General features: G+C 41.6%; 1 protein-coding gene across 5 annotated transcripts in view; it reads right to left on the reverse strand.

Annotated features, from left to right (window-relative positions):
* Positions 1–22,986, reverse strand: part of PLCB1 (phospholipase C beta 1) — an 848,015-nt gene extending 825,029 nt beyond the window's left edge. For all 5 annotated transcript variants that reach the window (XM_062203876.1, XM_062203874.1, XM_062203875.1 and 2 more), the window contains exons 1-2: positions 22,813–22,986; positions 2,940–3,017 (exon numbers count right to left, since the gene is read on the reverse strand). In XM_062203876.1, the coding sequence (XP_062059860.1) occupies positions 2,940–3,017; positions 22,813–22,911 (177 nt within the window). In that variant the 5' untranslated portion in view covers positions 22,912–22,986. The remainder of the gene's footprint in view (positions 1–2,939; positions 3,018–22,812) is intronic.
* Between the last annotated feature and the right edge of the window lie 1,155 nt (positions 22,987–24,141).

Here is a 24,141-nt window from a genome sequence, read left to right on the forward strand (position 1 = left end):
GAAAACCCTTGTAATAACGCTCTTTACCAAGGGCTTCTTTCAGTTCACCTGTGAGCTTCATGGGCCAAAAGGAAAACACATTGGGAAAAAGGCTAAAGGGAGAAAAGAGGTAAATTAAAATAAATACCAAAGCAATCTTTGCATCCAACAGGAAACAGTGTGTGAAATCAACGAGTAACCTAAAATATCATAGTTCGTCTCTGAGATGATCTCTATAATACAAGGGTCTTCAAAAGGTTATGGAAAATCTATAGGGTTTCAAAAATTTTGCACCAAAGTAAACTTTTCATTTATTGGTTGATTGATTTATAATCTGTTTATTAGAGAAAGAAAGAGAGAGCTCCATTCTCTGGTTCACCCCCAAATGCCTTCAATCACTAGGAATGAGCCAGACCAAACCTTGGAGCTGAGAACTCAATCCAGGTCTCCCATAGTGGTGGAGGGAATTTAACTACTTCAGCCATCATCACTGACTCCCCGGGTCTGCGGTAGCAGGAAGCTGAAGTCAAGAACCAGAGCTGAGTATTGAAACCACATACTCTGATATTGGATGTGGGCATTTTGACCATCAGGCCAAACACCCACCCCTAAACTTACTATTTAATTTCAATTTTCCGTGAAGTTTTGGAAGTCCTCTCGTACAAGTAATAGATTCTTCTAGACTAACAACCAGGCCAAAGAATATTTTAAAGAAAGGTGCTCTAAGTAGTATAATGATTGCAACATTTAGCCATGTAGCCTCAAACGATCTTATGCAAAAGCCTCATCTAAAATCATTGCATGCCAGCCTTCATTTGTGTCCACCACTTCTACCAGCATACATTTACTCTATGCATCATTTACAGTAGTCCATCTCTTAAAAGTCGATGCATCACTTGTTCTGTTTCCAGGACCAGGCTTAAAGCCAGAAATAAAATGACAAACTTGAAAGCACAGTGAGTTAAATTATTTTTCTTAAATTCTCTCATCTTTTGGACACTGAGACATATGATCATTGACTAAAATATAAGTCTCTGAACTCTGATAAATGACAGAAGAATGATGCAGGTATTTAAAAAGAAAAAAAATACCACATCTTAGCTAGAACTAGAAGATTAAGATCTAAGGAAAAAGTAATAAAGAGATAAAAAGGTACTGCTACCCTATTTTTGTTACAATTTGCCATAAACAGCATTATAACCAACCAAGAGAAAATGGCTGGTGTAAAAAATGAAAAGAAATATTCATACATTTGAAAATAGGCCTGGATGAAAATATTAGGTTCACAGAACAATAGAGATGCCTCAAAGAGCCTTAGGTCCTAAACCTTGTCTCTTCCTTAAGCAAAGAAATATTTATGATTGCTCTTAGAGGGGAGCTTAACTGAGTTGCCATGAATTATTTAAAACCCCTAAAATATCTTCTGTTGCTTTTATAGAAGTTTGATTTACAAGTTGAAAAATCGAACTGACAGTTCAGTCTCTTGTACAAATACCCAACCTTTATAAATGCTCTAGGCATTATAAATACATCTTTCATGAATATAGCTTCAACAGTTCTAAAAATAGCCTTTAGGAGGAGAAAAAAACAAAAAACAAAACCTCTTTCAAGCCATTGTTTTATACATAACAGCAGGAAGCCAAACAGAATGTCTAAGCCAAAATGATTAGCACACCCAGTAATAAACATGAACATTAAGCATGAAATCTTACTCAACTACAATTTTGACATTAGCATAGGGTCTTTGGTTTCCCCCCACATCTGTGGCCACAGATGGCTTCACAGCACACATAGTAGTCAGAAAATAACACCAAGACCACATGGCTGAAATCTGTCTCTGTGGTGATATGTAAGGGGGTCCATTTCAGGACTGTCCCCGGGACCAGTCACCACTTTCCCGCAGGCTAAGAATTTTTCCCAGGATCCACAGCACACTCCACCATGTTATCACACAGGGCCAATTCCACACCTCTGCTCACAGGCATAATGGAGTTGGCCTCAAAAGCAGAAGATAAAGCTGATGACTCTAAAATCTTTGGAAATGGTAATAATCTAAGGTGGGATTTTAAAAGAGTTGACAATTTAGCACCCCTCCAGCAGTAACTTTTAATTGTACATGTTGTTACTCTATTGGTTTCAACAGCTACAGAGCACTCTCAAGAAACCCTTTCTGACATCTTCAAATATCAGAACATAGAGAACCAAAATATTCTGTATTCTGTGGACTTTCAGGTTCAAGTGTAAAACTATGCAATGACTCTTGAAATAATAACCACTTTCTATGAATATTCTTCTCTACCTGCCCATAAAAATCCAAATAAATTTTAGAATCTGCAGAAGCTCTGCTTTTTAATAATTCAATATAAATATATCAACTGGTTTCATAATAATGCGATACTAAATTTGTGGTACTGTGAGCAGAAAGATCATTTGGGAAGAGATTCCTGAAAACTTCAGCAATAAGCTAAAGAAATCTTATTCTTAATTTTCTAACATGAGCAAATTATGAAGACCAAATTCTTGCTGATGCCAGCAGACCACTTACTGAAGAGCACAAGGAAGAAAAAAGAGAAAGAAAAAGCAACAGCTATGTTCATGAGGGTCAAAGGTCATTTTATCATCCTTTTCCTTCATTCTTTATGGATGGGGACTTAAATTGGCATCATTGGCTAGGTATGTTCATATCAGATGTGGTTTATATTTCCATATTCTTGTCCTACCAAATAATATAAACAAACTGAAAAATATCAATTGCTCTATGATTTAGCAAATCTAGTATTTTAAACTGGAATCCTTATAAAGTCCTATAAAATTTGGCCTTAGATGTTCTTTGGAAGTATAGTATTAAATAAATTACAAAAATTCATCTGTGAAAAAGGTACATATTTTCAGATAAGATACTTGCTTTGCAAATCAGTAACCAACAGGAAAATGTAAGAAAGATGTATTTTATTTATTACCTTATTTTGATCCGTCCAGTAAAAGAAAAATCCCTGAGGGTCAGTCCTCAAAATAATTGGAGTAACAATAGTGGAGTCCTAAAAATATAAGAAAACAAAACATGTATATCAACATGTGCAACTGTAGAAAGATATCCACAAGAGTTTCTTGAGAAATAATATTTGTTAAGAGTTTCTCTGAAGACTTCAACTATAAATAAAATATTTTACAGAATTTTTAACTTCAAAGGATTATTGAATGTAATAGTAACAGTAATCAGAATATTTGTACATAACTCTAAAGGAATGGTCAGTGATACATTTATTGATGAAGACAAGTTTTGAAAGGCATTGACATGTTTTCTATTAAAAATCTATATTTAATTTTTAAGTGACTTTAACACTAACTATCATTGCATAATCCATATGACTACAGTTAATTAAAATCCAGGCTCAAGGATAATATTTTAAATTACATTTTCTCCATAAAATGATTTTTAATTATACTAAAGAGAATAAGCATAGCATTTGGGCATTGCTGTTTCCAAGGTAACAGTAAATAAGGCCATTTTCTCCATATTGGGAAAGAGATACACAAAACTGTTGCAAATTTAAATTTCACATACTAAAATAAAACATCACAGACAGTCTTCTGCATTTAAAGTATGCCTGTTATAAAGCAAATGTTGTATGAACTGTAATTTTAATAGTAACATTAAACATTTCTAAAATATCTGGTCATGTCTTTTGGAAATTTTCAGAAAGACATACCATCTGCACAAGAAAATACGTGTCACCAGATATAGAGCTTTATGTAGAAAAACTCGGGCCTCTGCAGGAATTGTATTTTTCAAAGAGCCATAAATTGGCTGTCCTTTTAAATGTTTTCATACATATTCTAATTATCATATATCATATCTTCTATGTGATCAAAGAACTTGTAATGAAAAATCTGAAGAGATAATTTTGGAATTTGGTGACTTTTTTGTCTGATGGGTATATTAGAATTAATTTCATCTACATGCTAAGTGTTATTAGAGGAGCCTGGCTCTAGAGGCTGTCTTCTGGAATTCAAATTCCTAACTGTTGCCTTTTAATGCCTCATTTTACACAAGTGAAGGAAAGGGGATAATAATAAAACCTGCCTAGCAGACTTATTACAAGGCTTAAATAGAATAGTGTGGGTGAAGGACCTGGACAAATGTTTTCCACATAAACTGTTTATATAATGGATTATATTTAAAATCAAATGTATTAAATTATAATTGAAAATATATCTTGATATGCCTTTTTATTATGGTAGAATACACATTATATAAAATTTACCAATTTGAAGTATACAGTTCATTGGTGTTAAGTACATTCACCACCACCCCACCCCAGAAATGTTTCATCTTCTCAAACTGAAACTTTTCAGACTTTAAACATTATCTATGGCAGAGCATTTGGCATAGTGGTTGAGATGCCACTTGGGATGCCCACATGCCTTATTGGAGTGCCTGGATTCAAGTTTCAGCTCCACTCCCAATTCCGGCTTCCTGCTAATGTGAATCCTGGGAGGCAGCAGGTGATGGTCCGGTCCATGCATCCCTATCATCCACATGGGAGACCTGGTTTGGCCTGGCTCATCCCCAGTTATGGCAGGCATTTAGTAACAGTAGTAGTAGTAGTAGTAGTAGCAGTAGTAGTAGTAGCAGTAGTAGAGTAGTGCAACATCTTAGCTCCCTGCCCATTTTATTGTTTAAGATATATTTATTTATTTGAAAGACAGGCAATGGAGAGAGAGGGAGAGACAGAGAGATTGTCCATCTACACGTTTATTCTCCAAATAATCCACCAAACCAGGGCTGGACCAGGCCAAAGCCAAGAACACCAACTACATCTCCCACCTGGGTGACAAGGATCTGAGTATTTGGGGTATCATCAGCTATTTTCCTGGGTGCACCAGACAGAATCTGGATAAGAAGTGGAACAGCTGGGACTCAAATCAGCATTGTGATATGGGATGCCTATGTCACAAATGGCAACTTAACCTGTTGCCCCACAAGGCCAGCCCCTACATCATTTTACTTTCTGTGTCTGTAACTTTGACATTGTAGTTAACTCATATAAGTAGAATCATATCAGTGTCTTCCTTCAAGTCTGTCTTATTTCATTTAGTATAATGTTCTCCAAGTTCATCCATATTACAGCATTATCAAATTGCCTTCATTTTAAAGACTGAATAATATCCCACTTTATGTATATACCATGTTTTATTTATCTATTCATCTGTCAGCGGGTATTTGGGTTGTTTTTGTCAATTGTGAATAATGTCATTATGAAGACAGGTGGACCAAGATCTCTTTGAGACCCTGCTTTCAATTCATTTCAGTCTACACCCAGAGGTGTGATTGCTAGATCACAGAGTAGTTGTGCGTTTAATTTTCTGAGGAATTGCCATCCTGTTTGGTTCTGATATCCTTTTTTTTAAACTTTTTAAAATATGTTTTTCTTCATATATGGTGAACAAATTTCATGTATTTCATATATTTAGATTTAGGAGCATAGTGATACTTCCCACCTTACCACCACTGGAAGTTTTAGCTGAGAGGCAATGCCCAATATTCTTGACACATATTCTGAACATGCAGTTTGAGAAATATCTTTTATAAAGATTGTGCTGTTGCATGGAACTTCAACTAGAATTTTAAAATTTCAACATTACTTTTAAATTTAAATGTCAAAGGAAAGGCAGTTGGAAACAAATGTAATATTCTATTGGAAAAAAAACAATTTTTAAACTATTTTAGGCTTCTTCTATGATATTGCATGCGTAACAATTCACAGAAATATTTCCAATAAGTCACATCAATATTTTCAGTACTGTTTCACTCTTCCAGGGGTGAGAAAATAAAAGCTTCTGAGAGACTGCACACAGCACACATCCCCACTGCCAGATGAATGAAATTAACCTGCAGGTATAACATAATTTTCAGGTCAGTTCCTTTTATTTATTGGAGATTCATCAAGATTCTAACCAAACTATTCATTGGCAATTCACTCTAAGGATCTCTGAGAACCAACTATTTAAGTTAGAGCGAAGCTGCCCAAATTTATACTTTGGAACACTTCACTAGTCTGCCTCATTTGCTTCAGAAACTTCTATTCTAGGTTATTTCCTCACCTCCTTCAAATTCAAAGCTCCTTTGTTCAATATTTTCTTGACCCCACTCTTGCAACCACAGCTCCTCTGTTAAATGATCATTTACCTCAGCTCCCGCCTGCCTCCTCCGTAATCACCTCTAACATGCCAAGATCAGCTGGCACTGGCACGGTTGCCACGCAAAGCAGGATTTGACCCAGAAATACAAGAGTATTCATTTTTAATTCCCTATTTTTCCCACCTCCCACTTGTCCACAACCAGTGTAGTCACTCAACCTAGATCTCAAATATTCTTGTTAGGATACATGTTCCGGTTTGAAGTTTGAAACACATGGTCATCTTTCATTTCCAACAGAATTGCAGATGGGCTGTGACTCTTGGAGTATCTTACTGCAGAATAATGAAGACATTTCTCAGTGAATCTGTTTTCTATACCTTACGTCAATGTAAGATGTAAATTCCATAAGATAGTGGTTCTGAAAGTTTGGGGTGCATCAGACTCACTGAGCAGTCTTGTCAAAACAGATGGCAGGGCCCGTTCCTCAAAGTCTTTCATGTACTGCTCTGGGGATGGAGTCTAGAACGTGCAGTGCTTTCAGTGATGTAGGTGCTGATGACCTATGGAACACACCTGAGAACCACTGAGGCAGGCCCGCCATGGCCAAGGCTTTGGGTCAAGAATGCAATGACACAAAGCTCCAAGGAGCACCGCTGACCATAAAATGGAGCCAAACCCAAATCCTCTAAGACTTCAACTTTAATTACTTAAATTGTAAGGCACTCATTATAATGGTATCTATTGAGAAAAGAAAACCATAATAAGCATGCTTGTCTCAAGTTAGTAATAGGGGATGATGTAAACTTCCATTTATTTCTTTTTATTTTATAGAAACCATTTTACTCCCATCCCAACCTCATCAGTAGTGAAGACTAATAAGATAAAGGAGTTGCTGTTTTGCAGTTTACATGAAACCTCAGAGAGACTTCATGGCAAGTAAAGGATAGTCAGGGAACACACCTAAGGACCTCCACAAACCCTCAACATTGGAAAGAATGAGAAACATTTCAGCAAGAAAAAGAGTCACTGGAGGCCAGCATTGTGGCAGGGCAGGTTAAAACTTCGCTTCCAATGCCAGCATCTCATATTAGAGTGCAGGTTCGGGTCCCAGCTGCTCTGCTTCTGATCCATCTCCTGCTAATATGAGTGGGAGAGCAGCAGCTAAGGGCCCAAATACTTGGGTCCCTGTCACCCACATGGGAGACCAGATGGAGATCCAGTTTCTTGGCTTTGGCTTGGCCTGTCCTTGGCTGTTGTAACCACTGAGGGAGTGAATCAATGGACAGAAGATCACTCCCTCTTTTGCCCTCTCTCTCTGTCATCTTGTCTTTCAAATCAATAAATAACTCTTTAAAGAGAAAAAGAGTCACTGGATCAACGTTAACATTACCAAGTTCTGTCATCTTTATTATAATGATTTGCTCATCAGTGTACTGACATAAGTAAAAAATAAATCCTAAGGATGGACGTTGCGGCACAGAAGTTTAAGCCAATACTAGGGAGGCTTGCATCCCATATTAGAGAGCCTGAAATCGAGCCTCACCTCTGCTTATCATCCAGCTTACTGATAACATGGCTAGGAAGCAGTAGATGACAGTGAAAGTATTTGGGTTCCTGACACCCACAAGGAATACACAGATGGAGTTCCTGACTCCTGGCTCCAGCCTGGCCCAGCGCCAGATTATCTCTCTCCCAACCCCCACCCCTTTTCTCTCTGTCCTGTCACTCTGCCTTTCACATGAATAACAAGTAAATAAATACTAAAGAAATGGAGAGGAAATGAAAAAGCCACCAGGGTCCAAGCTCTCTTCTAATACCAGAGTACATTTTTCCAAAAATCCCCTCACAGAATAATAATTGACACACTTTTAACATTTGCTCTGAGCCAGTAATGAAGCTCACATGGATTTTCTCCTTTAATAATTGCAATAACTTAAGAAGTAGACATGATTATTATCCGCATTTCACAGAAAAAAATAGATTAAGTCTTAGGCTAAACAGCATGCACAAGGAAATCTAAGCTGAAAAGGGAAACATTGGAAATTAAATTTTCAAGTACACATTCTATACCAAAATTTCTCAACATTTTTTGGTTATTGCTCTGCTAAAGAGCCTTTCAAGATAGTGATTCTCTTAGGCATCCCCCATGAAATGCTAATACTGCACATATCCTAAATATATTCTTATCTGCTATATGTACAAGGATACTTAAAGTAGTTTATAGGAAAATGAAATTAAAAAATAAGCTTATGTAGGTGCAAAACAAACTCTTAAATTCATACCCAATTTTTTTCCTAATACATATTTCCATGAAATTTTTGAAGACCCTTGTACATATGTACTTTATACACATACAAAACTATAGTAAAAAAAAGAGATTGATTTATTTATTTGAGAGGCAGAGTTACAGAGAGATGGGGAGACAGAGAGAGGTCTTCCACCCACTGGTTCACTCCCCAAATAGCCACAATGGCCATAGCTGGGCCAGTCTGAAGCCAGGAGCCAGGAACTTCTTCCAGGTGTCCCACATGGGTGCAAGGGGCCAAAGCACTTGGGCTAACTTCCACTGCTTCCCTAGGCCATTAGTAGTGACCTGGATTGGAAGTGGAGCAGAAGGGCACCATATGGGATGCTGGCGCCACAGGTAGAGGCTTAACCTATTATGCCACAGCGCCAGCCCCAGAATACAGTAAGATCTTCTCTTACCCCAAGAATAATTTTCCATTTCCTTGGAGATGAAATGAAAATGAGTGCAGGGACACTTCTGCTGCCCTCCCAGATGCATCAGGCAGCTACAGTGGCACCCCTGTGTCTATTGAGTACTTGAAATGTGGTTTCTGCAACCAAGATGAGCTGCAAGATTTTAAAGACTAATAATGAAACAAGCACAGGAACTAGTTCATTCATAATTTTTGATACTGATTACATATCAAAAAGGATATACTAAGCTAAATAACATGGGATTAAAATTAATTCTACCTGGTTATTATTTCTTCTTGTGATTTTTGGCTACTAGAAAATTTAAAACTGTCCTGTATGGTTTATATTCTATCAGGCAGTGCGGCACTAAATATTTATGGAGACTAACATTATCAGGGAAATCACTCTCAAAAAGCAAACTTGATTGACTCATCAGATAATCCCAGTTACTTTTAGGTTTTTCATATATGCAGCTGCCAGCTAAGTTTTGACATCTAAAAATGTAAAATAAATCTAGTTGCTTCTCTGAAAGTCAATTCTTCAAATATCTTAATAGAGACATCAAGTTGCCATCCTCTGAGCTCTGCTTTTCCAGGTGGAAGTATAAAGTGGACTGAATTGCATCTTCTTCCCCAATAACTCATATGGTGAAGATCTAGCTCCCCAGCACCCCAAAATGTGACTTATTTGGAGACAAGGTCTTTAAAGAAGTGGTTAAGTTAAAAGCAAGTCTTAAAAGTGGGCCCTCATCCAACATGACAGGCATCTTATACAAGAAAAGGAAACATGGACATAGACATATATACAAAGAAGATGAGACAAGGACAAAGGGAAAAGCCAGCCATCTACAAGTCAAAAAGAAAACGGTGAAATGGATCTTTTCCTCACAGCCCTCAAAAAAGCAGTCTTGCTAACACCTTGATCTCAGACTTCCAGCCTCCAGAACTGTGAGAAAATGCATTTCTGTTAAGGTATCCAGTCTGTAGTACTACATGGTGCTGTAGTAAACCAGTACAAAATATAACCCTAAACCTCAAGTCTCAGGTCAAGGACCAGTCCACAGACTTTAGCTTCACTGTCAGAAGAACTAGTGGCCAAGGTTAACCACAATTTTGCCTCCACAATGATTCTAATGTTCTCTTTGCAAAAGTACCCACGTGAATAGTGCCGTGAACTTCTAAGCTAATCAATATTACAGAGTCAACAAGGAAGAATAACAAGCAATGTGCCACAGGGATTACCCAAGACTTGCATTAGGAAGCAGTAGAGACCAATATGGGGGAGAAAACAGATATGTAAAGGAAGAAGAATTCTGAGGGTCACAGAAAATCAGAAGTGATGCCCAACAAACATGAGCAATGCAGCCCTGATTATAAAATAAAGCTATAATAATCATAGACTTGGATGTTAAGCTAGAATATTAAATCAGGATCAGTGAAGTAAACCTTCAAAGTACCTCAACACTGATGAGAATATTCCTGTAAGGAAGTGTCCAATGTGTATTTCCAAAAATAAAAGCGAGCAGAGGAGGAAATAAGTTTCAGAATAGGGGACTGGAAATAGTGGAAAGAAGCAGCATTAAGATGCTTATATTTATCGGTGCCGATTCCTTGCTAATGCACATGAGAAAGCAATGGAGGATGGCCCTTGACCGCCTTGGGTCCTGCACCCACACGAGAGACCCAGAGAAGCTCCTGGCTTTTGCCCGGCCCAGTCCCAGTGGCCATTTGGGGGGTGAACCAGCGGACAGAAGATCTCTCTTTGTCTCACCCTCTCTCTCTGTGTAACTCTGCCTTTCAAATAAATAAACCTTTTTTTTTTTTAAAAAAAAAAAAAAAGATGCTTACATTGAATTAACCAGCATGAAAATTACTTTTAAAACAATTTAGGGAAAAATTGGAAGTAGTTCTTACAACACCATGCAAAGTACTTTCAATACAAAACAAAAGCCCAAATCTCTGAGTAACCAAGCTGCACATTGCTTAGTTGGGGCACAGAGATGAGAAAACTGGTAATTTCAGATATAGCTCTGCTGGGTGTGAAGTGGCTTTTAATTTGCATTGTGGTATTAATTTGCATTTATCTGCTAGTGAGAGATGCTGAACATTTTTTCATGTGCTTACTGAGTGTGTGTATGTGTGTGGGAAGTGGACTGCTTACATGTTTTTGAGGACTGAAGGGCCTTTTGTGGGTTGAGAAGGATGAGTGGCAGGTGAGTGTAAGTTACACTTTCATTGTTGAGGGAAGAAGAAAAAGGAGAGAGCAGTAACTGAAGGATGACACAAGTCCCCAGGAATAATGCTAGTCTTAATGTTGGGATGTTTATTACTTGAAAAATATATTGATTATGTTCTTAGAAGAGCTAAAACAGAGGGAGGCTACAAGACATTGTCACAACAGAAGAGGATGGTGGTGGATGACAATGAAACCAAGATTCAAGATGCCAGCAAGGTTGAACTTCAGAAGGAGAAGGAAGATGAGGTGTTTCTCCAGGAGCAGGAGAGCAGGTGAAAGAATGGGAGTGGCCCAAGTACATTAAACAAGGAGAGGGGAAGAATCAAGTGAAGCATACCATCCCAGTGGCTTCCACTGCCAATGTACCAAGAGAATAATGTAGCCAGAAATTTATAATAAATAAGATGTTAGAACTAAATGTCTTTTATTTACTATTATCATTTTAACAATAAGGCTCTCAGATTCATTTTTCTCTTTGTGAATCATTATCAAGATAGAGGAAATTAGTTCATAATGATCTGTATGTTGTTCTGTCACCCCCAACACTTCTGAATTTTTGAAGGGTGATTTTCATTGGATACATTTGAGCATCTTTCCTCAGAAAACAGGAGCCATGGGTAATATTCAGAATCAGAGGATGTAAGACATTAAGCATCACCATTTTTTTTTATTAGACAGGTAGAATTACAGACAGTGAGAGAGAGAGAGACAGAAAGGTCTTCCTTCCATTGGTTCACTCCCCAAATGGCTGCAACGGCCAGAGCTGGGCCAATCCGAAGCCAAGAGCCAGGTGCTTCTTCCTGGTCTCCCATGCAGGTGCAGGGGCCCAAGCACTTGGGCCATCCCATCCTCCACTGCCCTCCCAGGCCACAGCAGAGAGCCGGACTGGAAGAGGAGTGACTGGGACTAGAACCCGGTGCCCATATGGGATGCCGGTGCCCCAGGTAGAGGATTAACCATGTGAGCCAATTTTTATTTATTAGACAGGTAGAGTTCCAGACAGTGAGAGAGAAAGACAGAGAGAAAGGTCACCATTTTTAACCAATATTGACTCGAAAATTAGTATATGCTCAAGTTAAGCACTATTTAGACCTTAAAGAAAATCAGTGCTGAGACAGAAGTCAGTTCTATATTACCAACAAGCATTTTAACTCTCAAACTCAACACAGAGAAACCCCATTTAAGAAGGGCACAGGATTCTTTAAAGCTCTGGGATATTTCAGATGATTAAGAGACCATGGAACATGGCTTTCCAACCACTGCCAAGTAGCACTAGGATGGTAAGGAAGGTCTCTCAACAGCAAGACCACCCTCCAGGTCTGCCTCAAGGATATGCACTCCTCTTTGTGAACCCATGTGGGCCAGACACACACCAGATCATCCCTTCATTTCACAGATCTTCCCTGAGCACCAGCACCTACCAAATGTCAGGTGTGGTATCTCACGTAAGGCAAAAAGATGAATAACACAAAGCTGTAGCTCTCCAGGAGCCCAGTCTAATTATAATAAAGATGAGGCATATCAATGTACCTGCACTGGTAATCTAAATCTGGCCTCTGGGTTGACATTACTTTGCTGTCCAAGCCACTCTTGTTTGGGAGCAAACGGACTCACCATACTGCATCATGCCTACCATATCCTTAGTTTTCCATAATCCATGATTACCAGGAAAAACCATAGGATTCACCTTACTAGCAATTAAGCAAAAGCCAACATTTGCAATTATGTTAGAAAAAGAAAAAAAATGCAGTAGTACATGTAATGGCATTTGCTAGATACAAAAGTGTCACTTATTATACAATGAAGAAAATGACCCTTGTTTTAACACCATTACAAATACCTGTCTTTATGTATGCGTGTTTCTACAATGAGTGATGTAGAACATTTATAGACTTTAAAGCAGTGACCTCTGTACCTCAAAGCAGTAATGAAGTTTTCCTATGTTTCCACATTCTGCATAGGGTAGACAAAAATGGACTTTGGGTATATATCCCATGAAAATAGCTATTTTAAAGACACTAGCCAAATAAAGACCTTAGCTTCATTTTCATGAATCCCCGAATCAGGGAGGTTCTTTGAAAAAGTCAATGACTCAATTTGCATTCATTGGAACTCTGTTAATAAAGTTCTTTGTTACCAAAAGGAGCCTGTGTAGGGACATCATGGTGGATGAATTTAATTGTAAGATCTAGTTTTAAACTCTGATTCTAGATCTAATGAGTTGTGAGTCCTAGGGCGAATTACTAACTCCCTAGCCTCAATTTACTTCTATGTGAATAGGAATGCATTTTTCTTACTATTCAAGATCTGTTTGATGGTGGTGAATATAAATAATAGTGCATTATAAGGATTAATCTCAATATTAAATTACAGAGGCAATATCAAAGCAAAATTCCCTTTTACTTAAATGTAATATTGAAGGAGAAAATTATATAGGATATTTAGATGATTATTGTCCATAAGGACTAAAAGTCATGAAATCCTGAAGCCATAATAGGCTATATAGGGCAGGCTTTACTTCAGGAAATAGAAACCTTTCTGGAACTTCAAACATTAAAGGACTTAATCCAGACAATTAAGCCCTTGATAGAATCACTGGAAGGGTTAGAGAACCAGGCTGCAGGTACGGTCTGCCTGAATGATCACAGAGCATGGTAGTACTGAACTATGAGGAGAGCTATTGTTACTACCACACTCAGAAAGATGAGAAATCAAAACGGAACTACTGGAATCCAAATGTGCCAGCATGGCTCGAGACAAGGGAAGAGTAAGCCGAAAACAAGGAATGGCCATTGTCACCAATGCCTCTCAGAGACATTGGGGAATCATTACAGAAGATGCCACTTCAACAGTCCATGCATCTGTAGAAACAAACCAAGAAAAAAATGAAGGAAGGCAGCCTCAGTCACATTTCTAACGTTCAAACCTCATATACAGGCATCATCTATTTGGAGGAACTTAATTTTCAGCCAGAATATTAGCCTCAAGGGAGTCTAGTAACCATGGCTCTAGATCCCCAGATGTTGAATTACAGAAGTCCTTCTTCACCGATGCAAGAATGGGTTGTTGAGATTCAACCATCTCCAACACAGCCACCTGATGGAGATCATGGTTAGCATCCTTCATTTTCTTCCTCAGTCTACTAGACCAGCTGCATACTTGCTCTGTAGCCTTCCTATTCTTGAGTCCATATAGATTTTTCTGTGAGCAAAACTAACTTTCCAACATGTATTTAACGGAAAAGTTCCAAAGTTTTCTTTTTATGGTAAAATAATCTCTTAATCTTCTAGATATCAATGCTGTCATCCACCATGACTAGTTCAGATGAAAGTGTTTGTTTGCTAACTGGTCCCTTGCTCATAAATCTTCAAGGTAATAAAAGAAAAGATGATTTTAAAAGCTCTTGAGGGGCTGGCGCTGTGGCTCAGCGGGTGAAGCCACCGCCTGCAGTACCAGCATCCCATAGGAGCTTCGGTTCGAGTCCCTGCTGCTCCACTTCCAATCCAGCTCTCTGCTGTGGCCTGGGAAAGCAGTGGAACATGGCCCAAGTCCTTGGGCCCCTGTACCCATGTGGGACACCTGGAATAAGCTCCTGGCTCCTAGCTTCGGTTAGGCACAGCTCCAGCCATTGTGGTCATCTGGGGAGTGAGCCAGAGGATAGAAGACCTCTCTCTCTGCCTGTGCCTCTCTAACTCTGCCTTTCAAATAAATAAATAAATTTTTTAAAAAAAGCTCTTGAAATAAAAAAAAAAGATGTAGGATGCTTTTAATTCTGTTTTAATACAAAATGTCCATCTTTCCTTATTTTATAAAAGTGTTTCTCAGTTGTAAATTATTATTAAAAGTAATTCAGTTCCTTGATAAATGTATAGAATTAATTACCATTGATTACCACATATACTTAGACTTTCATAATACAAATGAAAACCAAAAATTTCTGAAGTTGAAATTAATACATGGCAATTAAAAATGAAATATTAGACTTTAATGAGACAAGAGTGTAACAAAAAAATCTTCAAAGAGTTTGATCATCACTTATGTTCTATTTCACTTAGTTTTTTGATAAAAAAAAACTGATGGCTCCTTCAGAGCAAATGACCTCACTGGTATATTTCTAGTTGCTTCACCTACTGATATGCACATGGCTCTTTTTAGGGGATCAGACCTGGAATAGACAGGAAAAGGATTAAATGGAATAGACTGTGAAATTTGTCTGAGCATACGGAATTTATGATATGATCTGAAAGGCCAAATGAACCTAATATTAGCTCAGGCAACAGGAAAGCCAACATGTCCAGTTACTAAGGATTTGTTATTTAAGTGGAGACCCATAGCATTAGTCAACAATCCACAATCAACCCCATTCCATTTTCTGCTGGCACTTCTAGTTCATGATAACATGAAACAATTCTGATAAGGAAACATTTAACTACAGGTTACCAAGTTCAACTTAAAAAAGCAAAATGTTCTGTTCCATTTAAATATCACTGCAGGTAAATATAATTTGAAGCTATTTATTGATAGGCTAACCATTCAAGGGAGGTATTCAAGATATGCTAATAGACAGAGCCAAGTATCCTAATGCACCATAGGTAGGAAATGTCAGCCTCAGGTGTTACGGAGCCAGATGGGGATGTTGTATTAGGTGTTGCTGAATTGTATACTTTAAAATCATTAATTCTGGGGCCAGCATTGTGGCACAGAGGCATAAGCTGGCCTTCCCACATCGCTGTGCTGGTTCAAGTCCCCTATCCTCTGTCTCAGATCCAGCTCCCTGCTAGTACACCTGGGAAAGCAGCAGAAGATGGTCCAAGTGCTTAGCCCCTGGCATCCTTGGGGGAGACCCAGATGGGACTGGCTCAGTCCCAACCATGGAGTCCATTTGGGGAGTGAAGCAGAAGATGGAAGATCTTTCTCTCTCTGTCTATCCTCCTCTCTCTAAAACTTCTTTCAAATAGGTAAACTAAATCTTTTTTAAAAATCATTGTGTTTTATGTAAATTTCACCTCAATTTTTAAGATGTAAAAATAAAATAAGAGAGAGCAGTCATTTAGCCCAATGATTAAGATACCTGTATCCCACATCAGAGTACCTGGGCTCAATTCCCAGCTCTGGTTCCTTACTCCAGCTACCTGCCAAAACACTCTAGGAGACAGCTGATGATGATTCAAGTAACTGGGCCTCTGCCTTGGAGATCTAGACTGCTTTTTGGGTTCCTAGCTTCAGCCTCATGCAGCCCTGGCTGTTGCCAGCATTTGAGGCGTGAATCTGAGGATGAGCATTCTCATACTCTCTCTCTCTATTTCTCTCCCCATTCTCTCCCCCCCCACCTCTCTCCCTCCCTCTTCCTCTCTCCCTCCCTCCCTTCCTCTCCCACTCACAAATAAACACTTTAAGAAACAAAATGAAATAATAAAAATTTTAAAATGTTTTAAAGCAAGAGCAAAACACATCCACAGAAAAAGCCTATGAGAGAAACATATTCTGTCAACAGCACTGCAGGACTCTTCTTTGCCTTGCCAATAACAGCCTAAAGGCATTAAATTTCCTTGCTAAATTACTAGTTTAACTGTTTCTTCCTTCAGGGCATTTACAACACCTGCTGCACTTCCCAGACTTTACCTTGGGACAGATAAGGACTTAGGACTTAATCAAGGGACATCACAACTGAGGATAGTTACTTTAGTTGATATTGTTCAAGAGAGTCAATTTGGCAATAATAAAAATGCTTCAGGCTGAAGAGGTATTACTAAGTTTTCATTCAAAAATAAAAATAGCTTTATTAGATTAAAAACAAGCAAAACCAATCTCTGGAATTAGGATAACAGTTACTCCAGGTAGAGACTGTAGGGAGTCGGGCAGGAATGATCAGGCACGTCTAGGGCTGCCGATGCTGTTTCCTGACCTTGTGCAGGTGACATGGGAGGGTTCACTTATGAAATCGATCCAGCTGCACCCATGATTTATGTCTTTGGGGTGTGTATATAACATTGGAACAACAAAAAAAAGCTTAATATACTTTATTAACTCACTTGGAAAAAGTTATATTCTTACACTTAGTTTACAGTAATTACTGACTGTCAATGAGAAACGCAAAGCTCATTGTACTTTTAAAAATGGAAATCTGGGCATATTTAAGTGGCTCTGGAAAAGGCACCTGCTACTCTTCCAATCTTCCAATCTGTCCCTGCAGGAAACCCAATCCTAATCTACCAGCTACAGATTCAGGCTGTTTCTTCCCTATTTCCCAGAACTTTTACAAAGTGAATGCTGCTGAATCCCCATCTCACAAGCCCTTCCCTTCTGCTCCCTTCTTAGTCCTGTCAGTGTCATCTTGTCACCATTTGGGAAACTGGAACTTCAGATTCCACATTATGCAGAAGTGCTAACGAAGCGGGTGTGTAGGATGCTGTTTTAGCTGTGCGGTTTCTCTGGGATAGAAGCATTAATGTAAATCCAAACCTCTGAGCTTCTTCAGATTCCTTCTCAAACTTACTTTAACAACTCTGACTTTTTAACATTGGATTATGCACATAAGACAGGATGTACAGTGTGAGATTACATATATAGACTCTAAGTGGAAAGAAACTTTTTTTTTTTTTTTTGACAGGCAGAGTGGATAGTGAGAGAGAGAGACAGAGAGAAAGGTCTTCCTTTTTGCCGTTGGTTCACCCTCCAATGGCTGCTGCGGCCAGCGCATCTCGCTGATCCGAAGCCAGGAGCCAGGTGCTTCTCCTGGTGTCCCATGCGGGTGCAGGGCCCAAGGACTTGGGCCATCCTTCACTGCCTTCCCGGGCCATAGTAGAGAACTGGCCTGGAAGAGGGGCAACCGGGATAGAATCCGGCACCCCAACCGGGACTAGAACCCGGTGTGCCGGCGCCGCAAGGTGGAGGATTAGCCTGTTAAACCACGGCGCCGGCCGGAAAGAAACTTTTGTATGTTTAGTAAATTGACTTACTTTAGGTCGAGTAAGTACTGCTTGGAATTATTTAAATTCACTTTCTCTGAAATAGCTGAAATTTGTAAAGGGAGGTAAAAGCCTAATTCTTTTCTCTAAATCATAAAATACAAAATCAAGAACACATCAAGGGGAATGGAAATAAGGTCTGAATCTCTCACACAAATAGAATAAAACACCCTTTTTTTTGCATATTGACCACCTTGATAAAGGCGGTCCTATTACTATGGGGGGGCAACTTTTTAGAACATTTTATTGAGCATTTCTCATGTGTCAGGCACTGTACAAAGTAATCTTCATGCATTTGCCTATTTAACCTGAAGAACTGTTCTGCAAGGTAGGAAATATTACAATTTACATATAGCAGTTGAGGAAACTGAGTTTGGAATATATTAAGCCACTCGCCCACAGTAACATTTGAATTTGAAAGGTAAAAGTGAAAAAAAAGAACAAACAAATAAAAGCCCTTCCACCTCTCAAAGACAAAGACATGGTCCCAGCATGGAAAACAAGGGCAAATCAGGGGTTGTGTGGCAGGTTTTGGTCCTTATTTCCTTCCACGTCAGGTCCAATATAAAGTAAAGCCAAGTTCCAGCAGAGAGGGGCCAATCTCACAATCTTTGCATCTCCATATAGAGAAAGTAGCTCTCTTCCACTGTGTATTGCGCCAAAATTCTCCTATAATGCCCATAGCCATTTACACCTATCTCCCACCACCACACCATGATAACGTGCAAAATGCAAAATGAGAGCAAGGATAGAAAGTGGTTTCCTTTAATATCACTAGTGCAGCAGGTCATTCCTGTAGCTGGTTGCTGAGTTCAGGAGGAGAAGATCACAGATATCATTATTAGTTTCAAAACAATGAAAAATACCAAACCCTCACACACCTGCCTACAGGCCCAGGGGACCCCCAGACCTCCCCAGGATCAGGTAGCAAAAAAGTTAATGCCTGGCCTGGTACGACAGGGTGTCTCCAGGTCTCTGTCAGCTGTGGTTTGTAAGTACCTGGGTCAGAGTTCTAACTACCACATGTAGAGAACCCACAGCCTTACCAAGACTTTGTAGGTAGCCAAAAGTGCACAGCACTGCACCCTTCAGGTGACACCTTGCACTTCTATTGTTAACAGGACAATAGGACCGGTGACTGTAGCACTTCAATCGGTTATGGAACAGGAGATAAGCTCTTCATATGGAACAGGAGATAAGCTCTTCATAACCCTATATCGCCCCACACTCACCAGTTTTCAATGGCCTGCTGCATGTTTTGCTTCCTAATGAGACACTGAGACTCTGTTTATGAGTTTTCAGGGTTCTATAGACTTAAAGTAAGACCAGCTATTTGAGAGATTTTAAGTTGTCTCTAGCATTTACTTTTCCTCTACACAAGCAGATGGGGATGCATCCGTGGAGTAGGAGGACACAGGTATTTCTCAAAGTAGGTGCCAAACAAACACACAAAATCCCTGCTATTACAGAACTTACATGCTAGGAGGATGCAAACATGGCTAAGCACATCGAATGAAAGAGGTGATAAGTGCACAAAACCACAAAGTGAAACAGGTGGCCTCTCAGAAAGCTTCTCTCTTTCCTTTCCCTTTTCAACAACTACACTAGAAGCAGTTGAAATCTAAACAAAACAAAACAAAACAAAAGTATGGATCTGAATCAGCCTGGCTGGGCATTAGGAACATTTTATAAAATATTTCAGAGAGTTGGACCCACCAATTTGTTAGCAAGTCCTCCATATGATTCTGATGGGTAAGAAGTACCACTTCTCCTTCTAGCTCTTCCCAGCTATTACATGAAATAGGTATAGAGAATATAGCATTACTATCATTTTGCACAAACAGCAGCAAAGGTTCAGAGAGAGTAAACAATTTACCTGAAGTTACACAGCTGACTTTTGAGATATCCAGCAGTTAAAGCCAGGTCTTTGACTCAAGACATAGTTAACTTCTGTCATCAACACACACTCTCACTAAGTGCACAATAAAAATAGCTAGATAGCCTGGACTTGGTTTGATACCAGAAGAGCACACCCAAACTGCGGAGAGTACAGCAGGCGATATCTGGGGATGATATAGGCAACCCTTAGAAGGGCTGGGTCTCTTATTCCACAGAACACAGACACTGAGAGCCAAATAACTTGTATGACAGTTCATCGCATTCCAGATTATTTGACTTCTGGGTGCAGTCTAGGATTTCACTTGAAAAAGACCTGCAAACATTGGGGAGTGAACCAGAAGATAAGGGCATGTGTATACTCTCTCTTGCACTGTCTCTTTCTCTCTCTTTCTCTCTCTCTCCCTCCCCAAATAAATAAAATAATTTTTAAAACATAAATTGAGGGCCGGCGCCATGGCTCACTTGGTTAATCTTCCGCCTGTGGCGCTGGCATCCCATAAGGGCACTGGGTTCTAGTCTTGGTTGCTGCTCTTCCAGTCCAGCTCTCTGCTGTGGCCGGGCTGGGGGGTGGGGGGGCAGTGGAGGATGGCCCGGGTGCTTGGGCTCCTGCACCCACATAGGAGACCAGGAGGAAGCACCTGGCTCCTGGCTTCAGATTGGCGCAGCACTGGCCATAGCGGCCATTTGGGGGGAGTGAACCAACAGAAGGAAGACCTTTCTCTCAGTCTCTCTCTCTCTCACTATCTATATCTCTGCCTGTCAAATAAATAAAAATAAAAAATAATAATAAAACATAAATTGAAATACAAAAGACCTGAGAGTTTACTGGCTGTCTCCTTAACACCTACATCCTTCCTGGAGGGCTTCCCCAGAAATTCACTGCTGCAAAGCTCAGAGGGAGTTGTTTTGCCCTCGTCTTTCTCCAGGCATTTGACCAGTTATCATTCAACTCATACCCTCTCTCATTTGATGTTCTTAATTGTTTTTGTCTCTTTCTAGCATGTAAGGTCCATAATAGCAGGGTTTGTGTCTACTTTCTTCATTACTTCAGGATGTAGCCTAGGGCTAGCACTGATAGGTGAGCAAGCATTATGTTACATAAATACACAAAATAAAAGTCATCTACCTGGATATAGAAAAATGCATTTTCATAAAAGACCTGCATTCCCAAAGTGGCACTGGCCAATTTCTCCCACATAGGAATTATGGAGAATTATTTAGAAGATGGATTAAAATCATTTCTATAAAAGATATCCAGTGTGTGCATATAGTGAAACGACCTTCTTTATTCTGCAACCTCCCTTTCTGATCTCGCCACTCTCCCCTCGCATTCTTGGTAAGTGCATATCACATTAGGTCTCTGCTCAAGGATTTCAAGATGGACAAGGATGTTTTATTAGCTGTTAAATTGCATTTTCCTGCTATCTTTCCCTTGACACAAACAGAGCATTTAAATCTGTGTCTGAATTTATTCCGTTTTAGATTTTTATTGCATTTACAAAAACATCCAGTCCAATGAGCCTGGGACAGAAAGGACAAAGGTGTGAAGCACCAGTGGAAAGATGCATGTTTACATCCTTGCCTGCAGCGTTTAATAATTGGCATGAGCTTTCAAGGAAGCTGTGGCTCATTCTCCAAGTTCCGTTCGTGCTTCCAAGTGGACAAAATATAGACTCAGATGCACTCAGCAAAGTAATTGGATTTGCTACCTGGAATATTTAAATTGTTTTCAGACACTGGAAATTGGCTTAGGAAGATTAAAAAAAAAAAACACCCTGGAGAATAACAGGCTATAATTTACCAGGTGGAAAACCTTTTCAGCAAGAACACCTCATTCTCCTATAATTCCTCCTGATTAAGAGACACATTAGTCATTGGGACCTAAATTTCTTTAGATCCTGGCACCTCGGCCTTACTCCAGCTGTTGTTCTTACCAAGTCTTTTGAATGACACCTCCATCCCAAGATTGGGAGGTTTTCAGCCCATTTACTAATGCACATGTTGGAAGGCAGTTAGGGTGGCCGGCAAGGGCAGGTCATTGAAAGTCTTGGGGTCTGGACTGCCTGTGAAGCTTTGGACACCCTGGACACCCAGGGGGGTGGGAACAGAGGTAGGCTCTAGCCTACCTAACAAAAGATGAAGGTAAGTCGTGTGGTAAAATCTTGACGTGTCTTTAGCAAGTGAAGTCTCTAGCCAGCTCAGTTCTCAAAAAACTCGCCCTCTCTTGCTTCTCCTTAGGTCCCCGGAGCCATCCTGAACTCCGCAAGTGCCCCCTGCTTCTGCTCACTGACTCCCCAGCTGTGTTTTCCTCTGCCATTCCGGGTCCCTCACTCCGGAGCCAGGCGCTAAAGTTTGGCATCAACGACCACCTGTCGGCTGGACCGCTGCGCCCTTGGCCGCATGGGTTCCCATCAAAGAGCGGGCAAGGTCAGCAGACACCTACACTTTGGGACTCCGGGACCGAACCTCCCTGAAATCCAGCAACAGCGGTAACAAGGGCTGCGTCCGAGGGAGGGGAGGGCGCGTCTTGTTCACACCCGGTGCCTTCCAGCTGGACCCAACTTCACACTCCTCACTTTCCAAACTCTCAGCATCACACAGCAAGCGAAGCCCGTGCCGCCCCGCTGGTCCCAAAGACTGGAGATCTTCAGTGGGTGCCCGTTGGACCCAGCAGGGATGTCAACTACTAAATTCGGAGGACACAGAAGCGCGCGCAAAGCGCCTGCTCCTTGCCATCGCCTCAGCAGATGCCAACCTGTGCGCCCCGATGCCGCCCCTGCCCGCTGTCCACGCGCCCATTGCATAACGCGCCCCTCGCCCCACCCCCACGCCACCCGCCCTGCCCGGTGCCCCGGCCCGCGCCCCGAGCCGGGCCGCCCCACTACTTACATCATCCCACTTGACGAATTTGGTGCCCTTCTTGAGGCTGTCGGACACGCACACGGGCTTGAGTTGCAAGGCGTGCACTCCGGGTTGAGCCCCGGCCATCTGGGCTCATCGGGGCTCCGGGCGGCCCGGGCGAGCGCGGCAGGGACGGGGCGCGGAGCGCGGGGCTCCGGGCGCGGGTTCCTTTCTCTGCTCAGGAGCCGCTCGACTCTGCTCCACAGCCGGCCTCCCCCGGCCTCCTGGCCTCCGCACCTCCCTCTGGCGCCGCTCAGCAGGCGGGGCGCGCGGGGGCGCAACGCCGGGCCATGCCCCGGGCGGGACACGGGGTCGGGAGCCCTGGGTGGATCCGAGCCTCGGAAGCAAGGAAGCTGAGCTGGGCGGCCGAGGTTGGCAGCCGCCGCTGGTTCCTGCTCCTCCGCCGCCGCCGCCGCCTCAAAGCGCACCATTCAGCACATCCTCTGTACACAGAGGGAGCGAGCGAGTGACACACGCTCGGCGCCCCCCCTCCCTGTTCCTTCCCCTCCTCCCTCCGCCTCCCGCCCCCCCTTCCCCGCCACCCTTGCTCGCTCGGTCCTTCCTTCCCCCCGCGGCTCCCAGCCCAACTTTGCGCGCTGGGTCAGGCGCCGGGAAGCGGGGACGCAGCGGCACCTCTCGGTTCCCGGGCCCCACTGCAGCCAACGCCTGCGCCTCGGCGCGCCCTCTGAGCATGCCCCGTGCCCGGGTCGCCGGGGCGCCGGGGATGTCCGGGAGCCGCGCCGTGCTGGGGGGGTTTTCTACGGAACTTGGCGTGAGCCCGGGAGCGTCTGCGGAGCCTAAGCGGGTGGGAGGAGGGGGCCGTTGCGCGGGAACAGACAACCCACCCCCAGCTTCTCGCTCTTCCTGGAGCTCTCCAGCGCCAGCCACAAAACAGCTTTTCGGAAAGAGAATGGTTCTTCAGCAGCAGAGAAGAGAGCAGCTGAGAGGCTTGGAGTGAGAGCTGTCGGTGCAACCTGGGCGCGCCTGAGAGTTCGCAGCGCGCGGTGCTGAAGCGGGGGCAAACGGTGAGGTTCAATTGTGCTGCAGAGAGAAAGCCCTGCCTCAGGGAAGCCAAGGTTGTTTCCCAAGGGGCAGAGGAGGACTCCCCTCCCCCGCCTTCTCTGAGTGTGTGAGACAGAGATTTTCATGGAAACTTGCTCATTTAGAAACAGGTCTATGGAATTTTTTTTTTTTTACTCAGTCAACAAACATTCCTGGAGGGGGCAGGGAAGAAGGAAGGAAAATAGATTAAAATTGTAAAGAGGGATAATGCAATGGAGAGGATGTGGAGCAACTGGAACTCTCCTCCGCTGCTAG

Source organism: Lepus europaeus, chromosome 10 (assembly GCF_033115175.1).
Source record: "Lepus europaeus isolate LE1 chromosome 10, mLepTim1.pri, whole genome shotgun sequence".
NCBI classification, from domain to species: Eukaryota; Metazoa; Chordata; class Mammalia; order Lagomorpha; family Leporidae; genus Lepus; species Lepus europaeus.